The sequence below is a fragment of the Corvus brachyrhynchos genome, unplaced genomic scaffold, assembly GCF_000691975.1.
Source record: "Corvus brachyrhynchos isolate BGI_N302 unplaced genomic scaffold, ASM69197v1 scaffold194, whole genome shotgun sequence".
Lineage (NCBI taxonomy): Eukaryota > Metazoa > Chordata > Aves > Passeriformes > Corvidae > Corvus > Corvus brachyrhynchos.
In genome coordinates, this window is record NW_008237890.1 from 2,056,690 (window position 1) to 2,072,041 (window position 15,352).

General features: G+C 38.1%; 1 protein-coding gene across 23 annotated transcripts in view; it reads right to left on the reverse strand.

Moving 5' to 3' along the window:
- Positions 1–15,352, reverse strand: part of PTPRD (protein tyrosine phosphatase, receptor type D) — a 1,188,396-nt gene that overhangs the window by 140,135 nt on the left and 1,032,909 nt on the right. For 15 of the 23 annotated variants that reach the window (XM_017732863.1, XM_017732840.1, XM_017732843.1 and 12 more), the window contains 2 exons: positions 1,852–2,040; positions 621–629 (listed from right to left, as the gene is read on the reverse strand). In XM_017732863.1, coding sequence (XP_017588352.1) covers positions 621–629; positions 1,852–2,040 — 198 coding nt within the window. The remainder of the gene's footprint in view (positions 1–620; positions 630–1,851; positions 2,041–15,352) is intronic. The other 8 variants (XM_017732862.1, XM_017732861.1, XM_017732859.1 and 5 more) reach the window with 1 other exon arrangement.

Consider the following 15,352-nt stretch of genomic DNA (forward strand, 5'->3'; position numbering starts at 1 on the left):
GGTCTTAAGAGAAACTTGAATTACTATACTGTTAAAACAGGAATATATTAGATAGTATTATCAGGTTATAAAAGCAAGTTGCATTGTACCACAAAGGGCAAAAAGGCTATAATTGGCTGCACTGCCATTCTCAGAGTAGCATCTGAGTTCTTAGACGTTTGGTTATATAGGGTTAGATATGTATCAAATATGCCTCAAATACTTAAAGGAAACTTTACAAAACTGTACTTATGACATATTTTAGGAAAATATTGGAAATTCTATTTAAATATATATATATCTATATATATATAAAAAGAAGATACACTGAAGTCTATCTCAAAACAAACACTGTAGTTTAGGCTGGATTATGGCATTTACTATTCTAGATCTATGTGATACATGTGTACTGTTTCTTTTAGGTGTTGCTATGACTGATAAGACAACATTTCTGTGAAGGTGTGCGTGTGCGCCACTACAGGGATCTGGTGACTACACTGACTGTTAGTAAAATGCATGCCATGCATTTTAAGAATAATAATAATACTAATCATATAATAATTATCATAATCATAATAATCATAATATTCTGAATATGGAAATTAGTGGGGGTGAAGTGCGCTTCAGAACTAAGCACTTACCAATAGATTCTGGAGATTTAAATACGGAGAGAAGAAAGACAGCATAAAAATATTATTATATTCCTTATAATTTGGTACAAAGTTTTCAGTTAAAGCTTTATATACTAAATCATCTATGTCACATGTGAAAAAATCTTAATTTACATTAACAGAAGGTTAATTTACACAGTTCTGCTGACAACAAGCAAAAAGTCAGTTAACAAGACGATTTAACATCACAGGACAGGTCAAAAGCTGAGAATTCTGGGAAGACACGTGATTAAACAACTTAGATTCCACAACGATATCTACTACAATTGTCAAAGAAAAAAGCTCATTATATCCCAATGATCTTACTTTGGGATAAGTTTTAAACTTGATAAATTTAAATTTTGGGTTTTTTTGTTTTTTCTGTTTTTAGTCTAAAGAGAGCAAAAGAATAAACTAGGGCAGGAGGAGAGTGAGAGAACTGCTAGGGAGGTGCAAGGGGCAAAGAGAGAGAGAGCAGCAAAAGCTGGAATCTACACCAAAAGCAGACTTCTGTAGATCCAGAAAATATAGGATTCATAAAGCTTTAGCGTGGGCGCACACTACTGTGGCTAAATGTGTTGGAAAAATGCTCAGCCAGCAAAAAAACCCCAACTTTATTTCACAGATTACCCAAAGATTTCTTTTCCTTTTTTTTTTTCAGGTATAAATCTGCATGGGAAGAAGTACTGTGCTTTATGTATTTGTGAGAGGAAAGAAGATGTGTCCAAACTGGCTAATCTTTGGTGAAGTTAAATGTGGAAAAGACAGCACAAAACACATTTTAGATTTTAATTGAAGTGTCTAATGCAGGTTTTGGTTTTGATGAATATAACCATTGGTACTCCTTGCAATTTCTGAATGAAGTCCAATGTTGAAATAAATTTGTTAAAAAAAATTAAAAGGAAAGAAGAAAGAAAGAGGAGAAAATGGATCCATCAAGTACTGCAAAAAGCAGTAAAGAAAAAAATTATCAAAAAATACAGTCACAGCAGTGAGCAATGTGGAGTAAACAGAAGCTGCAAAACACATAGAGACAGACTCTATAGAAAGCTATGACAACATCACAGACATGGACAACACACTCAGTAACACAGAAAAGGAGAGGAGAAAGAGAAATTATTACCTATAAATAAAAATTTTTAAAAAAGGAAGAGAAAGGAAAGAAAGAAAAAGTGAGAGAGAACAACTCTGGGCTTCGGTGGAAACAGTAACAAGACCCTACCTGAGCGTAGCTGCTTGATGCGGCCATTGTTGTTGCTTGTGTCAACAGGTAAGAAATCTTTGAACCAAGTTATTTCAGGATCAGGATTGCCACTGGCTGCACATAACATGGTAGCTGTACGAGTTCGTTCAACCACCTTCAGCTGTGGGCCCATATCAATGGTTGGAAAACCTCGAGGGATTTGATCCTCTGAAAAAGAAATGTATAAATTGAGGGATTTCATGTTAGTTGTGTAGCACTGCATGAAAGCCCAAATCACCATCCTGCTTAACGTTCAGTGATCATCTAATTGTTTGTACATAAGGAACTGATTGAAAAAACCTGATACCCAGGAAGCATTTTTGGTTAACTCACATTGATCAAAATACTGATACAAAATTACAAGTTCATAAAAAATGGTTACAAACTTTATACTTATGAAATCAGAACAGATGCACTACTTAGCAGGCAACCTTAAACTCATAATTTGGTAGCGTACAACACTGATGTTACCCTGCTTGCAAGAGTCCTTACTGTTTTATGTGAAATATTGAATTACCATGTCTTTCAACAATAGGGAAAACCCCTTCTCTTTACACAAGAGAAGTATATAAGGAGGGGTGATCATGCAGTATAAGATCTGGCCAGTGACTCAGAAGACCCAAGTGGTGTTTCTTGCTTCTATCATTATTACTTATCTGCTGTTGCTCTTAACATCTACTGCCTCTGTGCTTCGATTTTCCATCTGTAAGATGGACAATATAGTGCTTTACTGCTACAGGGAAGTGCTGTGAGGATGAATGCATTGTATGATTGCAAAACGCTGAGAAATTCTAAATACTGGAGCTATGTGGATAGCAAAGTTGAAGTTGCAAGATACTCATAACGATGTTGAATAGATACAACAGTGTCTATTAAAACACTCAGATATGGCCAAAAATGCTCACGTTAGTGTGGCTAATACTGAAATATTAAAAAATACTGTACAAGAGTCATTGCCCTTCATAATATGACACCTGCTAGCAAGTAACTCTGGAAGCACAGTAGGATCAGGAAATTTCTCAGAAATCAAGTTAGCACAGCTAAAAGAATCTGTTTGAAATACACAATCTTGCTCCTCATTTCCATTACAATGGCAAAAGTCTTTTTATTGCAAAATAGTATTACTTCCATTCAAAAATGAAAATCAAAAATAATCAAAGAAAGAGGATCCACACTAACTATAAGACACATGTTATTAAATGTCTCGACTAGTCATTACTGACATGCAAATGATTAGGGCATAAAACTAACAGGATAAATTGTTCAACATGAACTCTCATCATTAAGAAGTGTCATATTTTCAAATAGGTCAGATAAGTCTTCAGAATTTTCTGAAAAATGTATAGCAAGCAAGTACAGCCTACGGATCTTTGCAGTTCCTGGAGAGTGATGTTGCCCATAAGCTACTTAATTGCTTGCAATATAAGTGCACATAGATAACCATAAAATTACAGAATAGTTTAGGACCTTAAAGGTCATCTGCTTTCAAACCCTTTGCCATGGACAGGAACCTCTTCCACTAGACCAAGTTACTCAGAGATACATCCAACCTGGTCTTGTACACCTTCAGGGATGGGGGATCCACAATTTCTCTGAGCAACCTGTTACAGTGCCCACCACCCTCACAGTAAAGCTTTTCTTCCTAAGATCTAATCAAAACCTACCTTCCTTCAGCCTAGGAAAAGGCAAATCTCCCTTTTCCTATCCCTTTTGAAAAGCCCCTCTCCAGTCTTTTTGTAGCCCCCTTTAGGTACTGGAAAACCTAACAAGGCCTCCAGATCTTTTTCCTCTCCAGTCTGAACAGCTCCAACTCTCTCAGCTTCTCTTTGTAGAAGAGGTATTCCAGACCTCTGATCAACTTGTGGCTCTCCACTGGACTCATTCTAACTGGTCAAAGTCTTTCTTGTGTTGGAGGCCCCAGACCTGGACGCGGTACTTCAGGTGGGAGTCTCACAAAAAAAGAAGAGAGTATAAGCATATCCCTTGAGCTCCTGGACACATCTCTTTTGATGAAGCCCAGGATGCGGCTGGCTTTCTGGGCTGCAAGTGCACATTGCAGGGTCATATCAAACTTTTCATCCACAAACAACCCAGTCTTTCTCCCCTGAGGAAGTCCTGATTCATTTGCCACTAAGTCTGTATTTTTGCTTGGAATTACTCCAACACAGGTACAGAACCTTTTACTTGGCCTTGTTGCACTTCCTCAGGTTCCCATGGGCCCACCTCTCAAGCCTGCTAAGTCCAATCCATGTCCTTAAGTGTGTTGACCACACCGCACAGCTTGGTGTCATTGGCAAACTTGCTAAGGGTGCACTCAATCCCACTGCCCATATTACTGACAAAGATGCCAAGTAGCACTGGTCCCAGTACAAATCCCTGAGGATCCCCAGTTGTCACTACTTTCTAACTAGACATTGAGCTGTTGACTGCAACTCTAGGAGTGCAACCATCCAACCCATTTCTTATCCACCAAGCAGTCCACCTGTCAAAATTCACACCTCTCCAGTTTAGAGACAAGGATGATGTTTAGGAGAGTGTCAAATGCTTTCTACAAATCCATACAGATGATTTCTGCTGTCCTTCCTCGTCCACCACTGCTGTAACCCAATCGTAGAAGGTCACCAAATTTGTCAGGCATGATTTGCCTTTAGTGAAGCCATGTTGGCTGTCACCAATCACCTCATGATTTTCAGTGTCTCTTAGCACAGTTACCAAGAGGATCTGCTGCATGATCTTGCCAGGCACTGAGGTGAAATTGTCTGGCCTGCAGACCAAGTGTCTGGGTCTTCCTTAATTCCCTTTTTAGAATGGGGGGTCATGTTTTCCCCTTTCCTGTCAGTGGGAACTTCACTGGACTGCCATGAATTTTCAAATATGATGTGTAGTGGCTGCATTCTTTCATTCCAACATGCTAGTCATTGGAGACATCCCTGTGTTTCCATGATGCCAATTAAGGCCATAGCCCTGCAGGCATCCACACACCTCTAATACCACCTGTTTATTCCCCATCCCGCATGTGTTAGCACAAAAGTGTTTTAAGTTGCTCCCCAATGAAGCTGACTTTCTGTGTGGTGTGGCTGGAATGTCTTGGTGCTGGTCCCTCAGGTGCTCTGCTGCTGACCTGCATACCCTCTCTAGGCTGTGAACATCTCTTTCTGGCTCAGCTGTCTAACTAGTATGTGTGGGAATGCAGGTTGTCCCACACCTTATCATTATTAAACCTAATGATATCTCCCTCCCCTGTTGTATCTAATTTAAAGCCCTACCAATAAGGCCTGCTAGCCCTTGATCAAAAAACCTCTTCCCCCTTTGAGAGAACTGAATCCCATCTGCATTCAGCAAGCCTAGTGCCATGTAGGCCGTCCCATTATCAAAGAAACCAACATTTTGGTGATGACACTAGTCATGGAACCATGTGGGTCCATCTGCTTCTTTCAATGTTACTACCTGCAACTGGAAGAACAGAGGAAAAATAATCTCCACCCCTAATTCACTGATCATCCCAGGGCCTTGGTACAGTGAACACAACTCTCTGGCAAGCTTCTGTGACTCTTCAGAACTGGGATTTCTACCAACTGGCTGATAAATATCAAATCATTCACCAGCCATAGGCTCTTCCCAAAGAAAGCGATGTTTCACGTCTGCTTATAAACACAAAGTCTTTGCTTTGGTATTAGCTGACAAGATCTGACTTGTGACACAGAACAGGATTTTTATGACCTGACCTTTCCTACTTGGCTTATACAGAAAACCCTAGAGTCCCTTTTGCAAATACCTAAGTGTACAACAAAGATAATCTAACTTTAACGTTAATAGGATAGAGTACTAAAGAGCCTCCCTTTCTTATTTTTAATAAGGGCAATTTAATTCCATCCATCTGCCTTACACATAGAATCTCTTTGAATGAACGCTCTTCATGAAATTTTCATGAGAAACATCACAATGTAACATTCAAATACCCAGAACTGTTATATTTTTGACAGTTGTGGCTTGTATCCAACCTGGCTTTCAGGTATTTGGCAATAAACCCAGATATTCTACATCAAATGGACCAGGGAAATAATGAAACCTCTAATTGGAGGGCTTATCACAGTGGATTTAATTTTTAAGATGTTAATTACCTTTTTTTCTGTAAGTGTATTCATGATTTGTACAAAACTGTCTTTACACTTTAGTGATACCAGGTTTGACAGATCATCAAACACTCTATGAAACAAAGCTGAGCATCAAATCATTGAACAACTGCATCTCAGCCACAGTAAGAGAAAAGTAACTATTACAAAATTTTTATATATCGGTACCTCTACAATTCCATGTGAGGTGGCAAGAAAAATATTTTTTACTGATCAGTAATATGCTCATTAGGCTCTAAACTGTAGTATATTCTGCTCTTCCCACGTAATATTCAGTTCTAGTCAATTAGTTTGCAATTCATCAACAATTTAAATCAGATGTGACCTTCTCAAAGCCATTTGGTACTGTCATTTTGAGAGGCCATTAAAGGTCAGATTCCTCTGTCCTTGTGGCTTAGTGACTTATACATGTAATACGTATTTTGTTTAGGATGACAGATACAAGGGATTTAGAAATAGGGCACATTCTTTGAATTTGTTAGGTGTCTTAAAGGTGCTGAATTTCATTACTGGCATTAAAAGAGTGCATTTAGTACTGCATTAATATAATTTCCAACTGCTGCATAAACTCCACAAAAGTTATTTTTTAGTGTACAATCTGAACAACATAGAAGACAATTACAAAGAGAGGTTACAAGATGAGTCCTTATGAGAGAATGTTACAAAATGACCTTGCCTTGCTTAGTATCATGGTTCATAGTATTTCTGAACTCTCTGTATATTCAATTTTTTTTGACATTGCTCACCAATGCACACAGAATGGAAAACAAACAGAAGCTGGAAGCCACTGTGCCACTAGAAAGTTGTGACCTTCTTGCCATTACTGAAACTTGGTGGGATGTGACTGAAGTGTGACTGTCGATGGCTACAGGCTCTCCAGAAGAGACAGGTGAGGAAAGAGAGAGGCAGAGGGCTTGCCCTCTACATCAGGAGGTAGACTGAGTGTGAAGAGCTGTCTCTGAAGAACAGCCATGAGCAGGTCAAAAGCCTGTGGGTAAGAATCAGGGACAGAGGCAACAAAGGGAACGTTGTGGATGGTTTTAAGTACAGAACCCTGATCAAAGGGAGCCTATTGATGAAGCCTTCTTGTTCCAGCTACAGGAGGCATCATGCTCGCAGGCTCTTTTCCTGCTGGGGCACCTCAACCAAAATCTGCTGGGAGAACAGCATAGCAAGCTGCAGGCAAGCCAGGAGACTCTTGGAAAGCATGAGGGATAACTTCTTGAGCCAGGGAATAGACAGCAGCCCACAGGGGATAAAATTCGGGATGTTATGGGCACCAGCGTAAGTGAGCTAATCCTGAACATCAAGATTGGAGGGAGCCTGGGCTGCAGCAATCACGCATTGGTGGAGTTTGGAGTCCTGAGGAATATGGGCCAGGTGAGGAACAAAGTTATGCCCCTTAACTTTAGGAAAGCAGACTTCCAACTCTTCAAGGAGATAACCAGTGGGATCCACTGGGAGACTTCTCTCAGGCACAAGGGAGTGGAACAGAGCTGGCAGATGTTTAAGGAAGTCTTCCACAGAGTGCAAGAGCTGGCAATCCCCAGGAGCAAGAAACTGGGCAAGGAAGGCAAGAGAACAGCAGGGCTGAGTAGGGAACTGCTGCACAGACTTAAGAGAAAGAAGCAAATGCGCAGGCAGTTGAAGCTAGGATGGGCGGAGACCTGAGAAGAGTAGAGAGATGAAGTATGGTTGTGTAGGGATGAGGTCACGAAGGCCTAGGTGAAGCTGGAATTGAACCTGGCATGGAAGTGTTCAAGCTCAGGTTGGATAGGGCTCTGAGCAACCTGCTCTAGTGGAAGGTATCCCTGTCTGTTCCAGAGGGTTTGGAAATAGGTGATCTTTAAGGTACCTTCCAACACATGCCATTTCATGATTCTGTGATTCCATGTTCTGTAAACAATGTCCTTGCTGCCAGTTTAGTAACTGCTTCCCTTCCAAGAAACTTGTTTGGAAAAAGCACATTAGCCTTTACATTCAGATTTCAATATAACTATACCTAAAACAAATGTAAAATATGTAATTTTACATGCTGCTGTATTTGTCCTAGAGGTGAGCTTGCCTTCATAAATGCAGCAGCATTTAGGGTAGAGACTCAAACTCAGTGTTTTTGTGTGAACAGTAATTTTGATGGAGTAGTATCTTGAAAATAGTCATGAGTTAAAATTATGCTCTACCAAACAAACCATATTTACTTTTAAGTGGTATTGACAGAAAAAAGCATAGCTGTGCCACAACTATATATTATAAACCCTGTTCTGCTCATCACTCAACTCTGTTTCCTCTCATCTTAAAAAATGTGCTGCAGCAATCTGGTTTTTTTTAAATTACATAATTATTTCATAAGATTTCAGGAACTTCCCAAGCTATGTTTGAAGGTGTACTGTCAAGACTACGCATACACAAAAACTGGAGCCAAAGAAAGAAGAGGATTTCAGTACAATGGCTTTGATCCTATGTGGTAAACCTGCATGTCTTATATACAACACAGCTAAAGAAAGAGGAAGATGGCGATATTTATCCAGGATTTGTGCAACAGCTTCTTAACATTCTGGCTACTTTTTCTGTAAAAGGTTGCTTTCAGATCATGTGTAGGCCCTACTGGCAGCAAGAAGAGTGTTAGCTAGAAGTCTTAAATTTTGCATAGCTACCTTACTGAATCACTCTGGCAATCACCATCATGTTTTAACAGGAAAGACTGAATAGTGTGAATAGCCTTCTGAGTTACAGTCCAATATGATGACATTACTATGATATGGATATGAAGTACAAATGTGAAGTATCCAAAGCAAATCGTTATTACTTTTTTTTTTTTTTTTTGGGGTTTTGGGTTATGGAGTATAAAGGCAAGGTAATAGCATCAGGGCTCAAGGCCAGACAGTTGTCAAGAAAACTGGCTAATACGTTTGTTAAGTATTTAATTTCACATTAACTATTTTCACCATTGAAACACCCAGGTTCCAGAATATGAATCTAGAGTTCATATTCATATGTAGAATAAAATATTGACTTGTAGTTAAATATGTATAATCTACCTAACTAAAATACATATTCAGAGTGTTTGACTGTGCCTCTTAAAAATACTGCTTATGTGAACCAATTATTCTTACTGTGCAATGGAAGGTGGTTCTCCACTCTATTCAGGAAGAAAAGAAAGTAAATCTATTTCAAGATTCACAGATAGGTTTGCCACAGGCAAATTTTAGTCATTCTGTAGCTCACAGAATAAAAAGGCACACATGGAGCATTCTCAGAATACATTATAGATACTGAAGATAAACTGCCACAATAAAGTTTATTATTTCAAAGAACAGTGTAAATAAAGCTTTTATTTTCACTATTCCAGATGGCAGCAGCATATAATTTGCACTGTTTTGACATCATGACCGTATTATTCAAAATCATTCTTCTTCCTACTGAACTGAATGCAGGATTGAGAACAGTAAAATCAAAGGGACTAGGGGAGGAACGAAAATCACCATTTTGCAGTGAAGTTGATATTCTGTGCTATTATTGAAGAACTATGCATATAAAGGAATTGAAAAATAAAACTAGAGCCAATTCTAATTATACATAAAAATTAAATTGGATTTAAAAGATATAAAGCATCAGAGAAGTGCCAGTTCATAAACATTATTCATATTGAAACATTTTACAAGGCAAATTTTGGCAAATAGAAGTAATTATGAACACACAATAAATTATTTTGTGGGCTCCTTTGTTCAAAGTTGCTATATAGAGATGGATACCTTTTCTTCGTGGTCCTGTACATCAGTAAAGCCAGGGTAATGGCTACCCTAGAATAATAGACCTCGGCATTGGTTGGGAGTTCTCTTTAATTTCATACAATTTTACCACAAAAGGAAAGTGAATTAGACATTGATAAGATGATCAGTAAAAATTAAACATAAGAACAGCTGTCCATACCATCCCATCAAAACCCACACATTTCAAAATACCTTCATATACTGAAGAGACTGAAGAGATGTGCAAAGCACTTTTGATACAAAAGAAAACAAATTTGTTTAGTAGCTCTGTATGCAATTACCCTGCAAATTGCAAAGTAATGTCTATATAACAGAACATAGAGCCACTTATACTGAATTATCATTTGTATGAATATTGAAGCAGCAATTTCACATTGCATTAAGTCAGTTAAGTCATTGTTATTAGCATTTAGCTTTAAATAAGTTCTCTGTTTTAACAAATGAGTGCGCTGAGCGTTTAAAATTAGATATCTTCATAAGGACATGAAAATGGAAAAAGGAATTTGCACCTTTCAGCAGTTCTCAAAATCTGCAAAATTAGACTGCACACAGCAAGCTTTTCCGAAAATGACCTATCTCATTCACATGAACAATGAAATACCTCTCACTCTGCTTCAACAATGACATTCTGAACAACAAGAATTAACATCTGTAGAGTCATCACTCATATAAAAACACAAGCCTCAAAATAAGGGTTTATTCTCAGATTTGTACACAGGAGTTTCGTAGCTTAGAGCAGAGCATATAATCTGAACATCAATGTGCCCAAATTTGGTTACAATTGAACTTTTGGATGTCGGTCTGTTCTGTTTATTTGGACTTTAACAGGAAATACAAAAAAGCTGTGTCCTAAAAAAAAGAAAAAAGAAAAGGTAGGGAATCCAAGCATCCCTACCAGATGTTCCTTATCTAACACAAGGACAGGACTCAGAGTCTGAGACAATGAAACAAAGGCAGAGAATGTGGTGTTTTAAGTGCAGGGTATCACACACTTAGGAAAATAAATGCTAAACTCCTGAAACAAAGAGGATACAGCATCCCACATATTTCCATGTGTAAATATTCACAAAGAAAATACTATATATTTTGCACTGGTGAATAAAAGACAAGAGGACTGCAAAGGGCGGCAATATGAATTTCCATGATTACCATTTCTGATCTAAGGCTTTGTTTCCAGACAGGGTTAGGATTTAGATTACACTAAATCGGGGTTAAATTGGGGCTCGCCAAGAATCAAGATTAGGAATACAAAAAAGCACACTTGCTCTATCTAGTCAATATTTTAAACATACTAATATTTGTGCTTTTATATCCTCCTTACTTTTGTTTGAAAAATAAAGGGGAAAGTACAACAGCAGTGTAACGCAGGCAGTCTTTGCTTTAAGCTTTACTTTTTCACATCACATACAGCTTTATGGTGAGGTAAATAATGAGATGAGCAGCAGGTTCATATGTACACCAGAGCACACTTTTCATGTTAGCAGCCTGAATATACTGACTGGTCCAGAACATATAAAAGCATTCTTTTCCTTTTCTTCCTCTCCCTTCTACTCATTAGTACCCTGTGTTAAGCTATTTATACCAGTAACTACATATGACACTTTCTATAAGTAGTTACCTCATACTCACTCTTAAGTATAAAGCAATAAATCATCGCAACCAAGTTCCAACATCTCAGTTTGAGAATGGGGCAGAAGCATCTTGTTTTCTTGCTTTCAAACAAGCAAGAGAGAGAAGAGGAAATAAGAGCAGTCAGAGTTTTCAGACCTTATAGTCTGCATCTCCCTCCTACCTCCTCATGGCCATTTCTGTTACTGATGTTACACAGCTTTCAAGGAATTGTTCCCTCAATGCCATGACCTTCCTCAACGTTTTTTAATTCAGCCTATATACTCTGTAGCCCAAACTTTCAACTATACACTATACTAACTGCATTAATGTCACAGCTGCAGAATTTAAGAACCTGACAAAGGAACTTGTCAAAACCATTAACTTTGTTGAAGTATTGTTTTTAAAGGAGAGCAACACTATTTTCTGCATTTCTAGATCAGCATTAAACTTGTACATTTTAGAAAGAGAAAAGGACTATTTTCACTTTGGTAAGTGGTTAGAAAGGTGCCCCAAAAGACCTACTGTTTGGCTTCTTAAAGGAAGAAAATGAGGAATAAGGGTTATGAAATTGTATCCCTTGAGTTCTAACATGCGGTGTTTCATTCAGGATGTTGAAAGCACTTTTGGTGCAGTGAATTAAACAGTATAGTGTCTATGCATTTCAACTGCTTTTCTAGTGCCCAGCACAACAATGCACCCCTACAGATGTAACAATGTGAATGTTACTGTATCATTTCAATAAATAGCAAACCTAAGTATGAAAAAACTCAGTAAAAGTCCTATTATTGCTGAAGAGATGGAGAAAAAAGAGATATGTTGTCAGCACAGAAAAGGAACTCGGGAAAAACGTAGACAAAGAAGATATCCCTTGAAATTCAGTACTACTCAGTGTTGTACTAATGTTACTCATACAAAATATGAACCATTTTTCTACATCCAATGCAGCATTCATCTTCATTGGTCTGAACAGCATGCTTACAACATCCATAATGCTTACATGATTACAGATAGGTGATTGTAAGAAAGCAATAGACACAGTAGCTTCCCATTTTTATGGGTTTTTTTCTTGTTTTAAGTCCTTCCTCCACTATGAACATGTGTCTATCAAATAAGAAAACGCTAGAAGATGTAAGACAAAAAACAATGCCTTGTATCATGTACTCCTAGTATTTATAAGCAAAAGACAGAATCCAAAGTGCTGGTAAATATTAAAACACATGGCATCTTTTAACTTGTATGAACCTTTAACAGAAGAAAGAAAGTAGTTCCTTTATGGGTAGATGGTGCAGCTCTTCTCTGATTGCTTGGCTATGCAGGGAATGGGTGTGCTCTAGACTTCACTCTTCATATGCTCGAATATGAAGGAGGAATCCCTCTCACTACTTGTGTGTGTCATCACCTTTGGCAACATTCCCTTTCTCTCACAGATACTGAGAAGATGCCTATCTTCTAAGAGGGATCTGTCAGCAGAGAAGAACAGGTGTAGGAAAAAGAAGAGAAGGGAGTAGGTATGAATTTCTTTTTTTGTTTGAGGTGAGCTTCACCACTTAAAAGGAGTTCTTTGTCCAGACGAGGATGCTGCAGGGGGAAAACACCACTGACTTCTGTTCTGGAATGATACAGAAGGGCTTTCTCTCTAGCAGTGGACACAAATTGCTTAAAATACCGCTTTTCATAGTCCTCTGGCAAGTTCAATAACCACTGCTGATAAAAAACCTCTAATGAGCATGGAGTCACACAGAACTTCGTATTAACACTTTATAGCATACATGTGGCTAAGGCAGTCAACATTTCAAGGTTTCCATCTTGTAAAGACTCAAAAGATTCATGATGTCAAAGGTTCATTTTGTCCCCCAGATCCAATGTTTAGAACTGTCTGTGGCCTGTGACTTTGAGTCCTACCTGAAATTTTTCTGCTGCCCTAAGATGAAGTGGAAATGGTCTGTGATTGAACATGCTTCGCGATATAATAGTGGGTGCTGCTATTAGAGGTGATAGATAATGTCTGTACTCTGAGTTATTGTGTGGAAGAAAATGCTCAACATGCTCTGAAGCATTCTCTGAAGCATGGCAGAGGCCCTGCCTTGAGCTTGCACAGACATGATGCAAGGCAGCGCTCGCTCTCATCTACAGGGAACTTGCTCCTGTCCTGTGCTCCTCCAACACATTTTTCACAGTAATATTCACATGGCCTTGAAAGAGGTATTGTGAATCCCTGTGAGCTGAATGGAGCATACTCAAGCAGGCTCTCTGGAAGACTGAAGGAGAGAGATTACTTTAAACATGACACTTTCACATTTGTCTAGCAACAGCAGCTAATATTTCTCATGGAACTGTAAATGAGGAGTGATGTGGGAATTCATTCATAAGATGTTGAACATAGAACAATACCAGATTTACTCAGCTTTGCTATAACTCTTGCTGCAACTTACTTGACTGATTCCACCACAAATTATATTGTCAGTAATTTCAAATAGCATCTTGGCTGGGCATAGGAACATAGGATGTTAAAAAGTGTTTTTTTTAAAAAACTCCTTTACATGCTGAGATCAAGGTTCACACCTCTAACCACATCATAATTATTTTAACTACTTTTTCATTATTTTAAATAATTATGAAATTCAGTGCTACCTCTGAAAAAGGTAATGAAATCAAAATCCACAATGGGTAGTATAAATTGAAATTTATTAGTCTACAGTCTGGGTGATTATATTTAAGTTATAAATAAAAATGTGGTCCATAATATTTTTAAACATTTGCATAGTAAACATTAAACTGATTTTATGTATAGTATAGGCAAGCTTTTTGTTTTCACAGTTTCTGTTTAAGATTATTTTCTCACCAACTTCTATACATCCAATCAAAGATCATCAATGATTACTGATCTTTTTAAATACTGAGCCTTGGTTGTTTCTTGTTAATTTTGTTTTACTTTGTTTTAATTTTTTGTAGAAGAAATTTCTGCAAATGAAAATGATAATTAGTTAACAAAAACCAGTGATGTTTAAGCTCCAGTGGAATACTTCACTAGTGTGGACATAAAAAGCAGATGTTCTGTGTAGCTGGAAGTCATAGACCTAAATGAAGGCTGGGATAATGTTTGAATAGTCCAGTGTGATTGCCAGAAGGGCCAAGAGTCATCATGTCAGGTGGGGCGGAAGGTGGGTGGAGGAAGTGCAACATAGAAAGAAGAAAGTTTCATGTTATGTCAGTTACTTGCAAATTCATCACAAACTGTTTTGTGAAGAATAGTTAATGAAGTCAAACAGCTACAGAGAGCCAGTTCCTGCCTTTGAGCAAACATAGGGTGACAGAGTAAGCTTAGCATAGCATTGTATATGTCAAGCACATCAAAATCAGTGTAACCACAAAAAACCTCCACACCAACTTTGTCAACAGACTTAACAGGTAAATTGCACGAAGAAGGTACAAAAGAAGAAAACACAATGCTTGGTAACTGACACTGAACCGTGCCATAAATCAAGTCCCTCATGATGGGAGAGAATTTGCTGAAAGTCCTTGCAAGGAGTTTCAAAGATAAACTGAGACTTTTCCTTGAGTTTCAATGCTTCCAGTTGTTTATTAAGTCTTATCAGAGGAACAGAGTCACTAGCGTGACCCAGGTACAGTAGAGAGCACAGAAAAGCAGGAGTGAGAGAGCCCCCGATCAAGATTTACACAGCCTTTTAAAGATATTTTAACCAATAGTTGCTAAAAACGTACATTATTTTCACTTTCCTACCAATTATTCAGTAAGACGGGCAGGAACTGCGGAATTTTCTATCCAATCATTCCAAACTACTTTTACTGCAGAATATGGAGTAGTAGAAGAAGGAGAAGAAGGTTTAGAGAACAACAACAATCCTCCATTTTGATATTTTTTACTCTTATCTATTTACTACAAAGAGAAGCCCAAAACCTCTAAATTTTTCACCCTGTGACAATCTTACATAGTAGTCTATCACC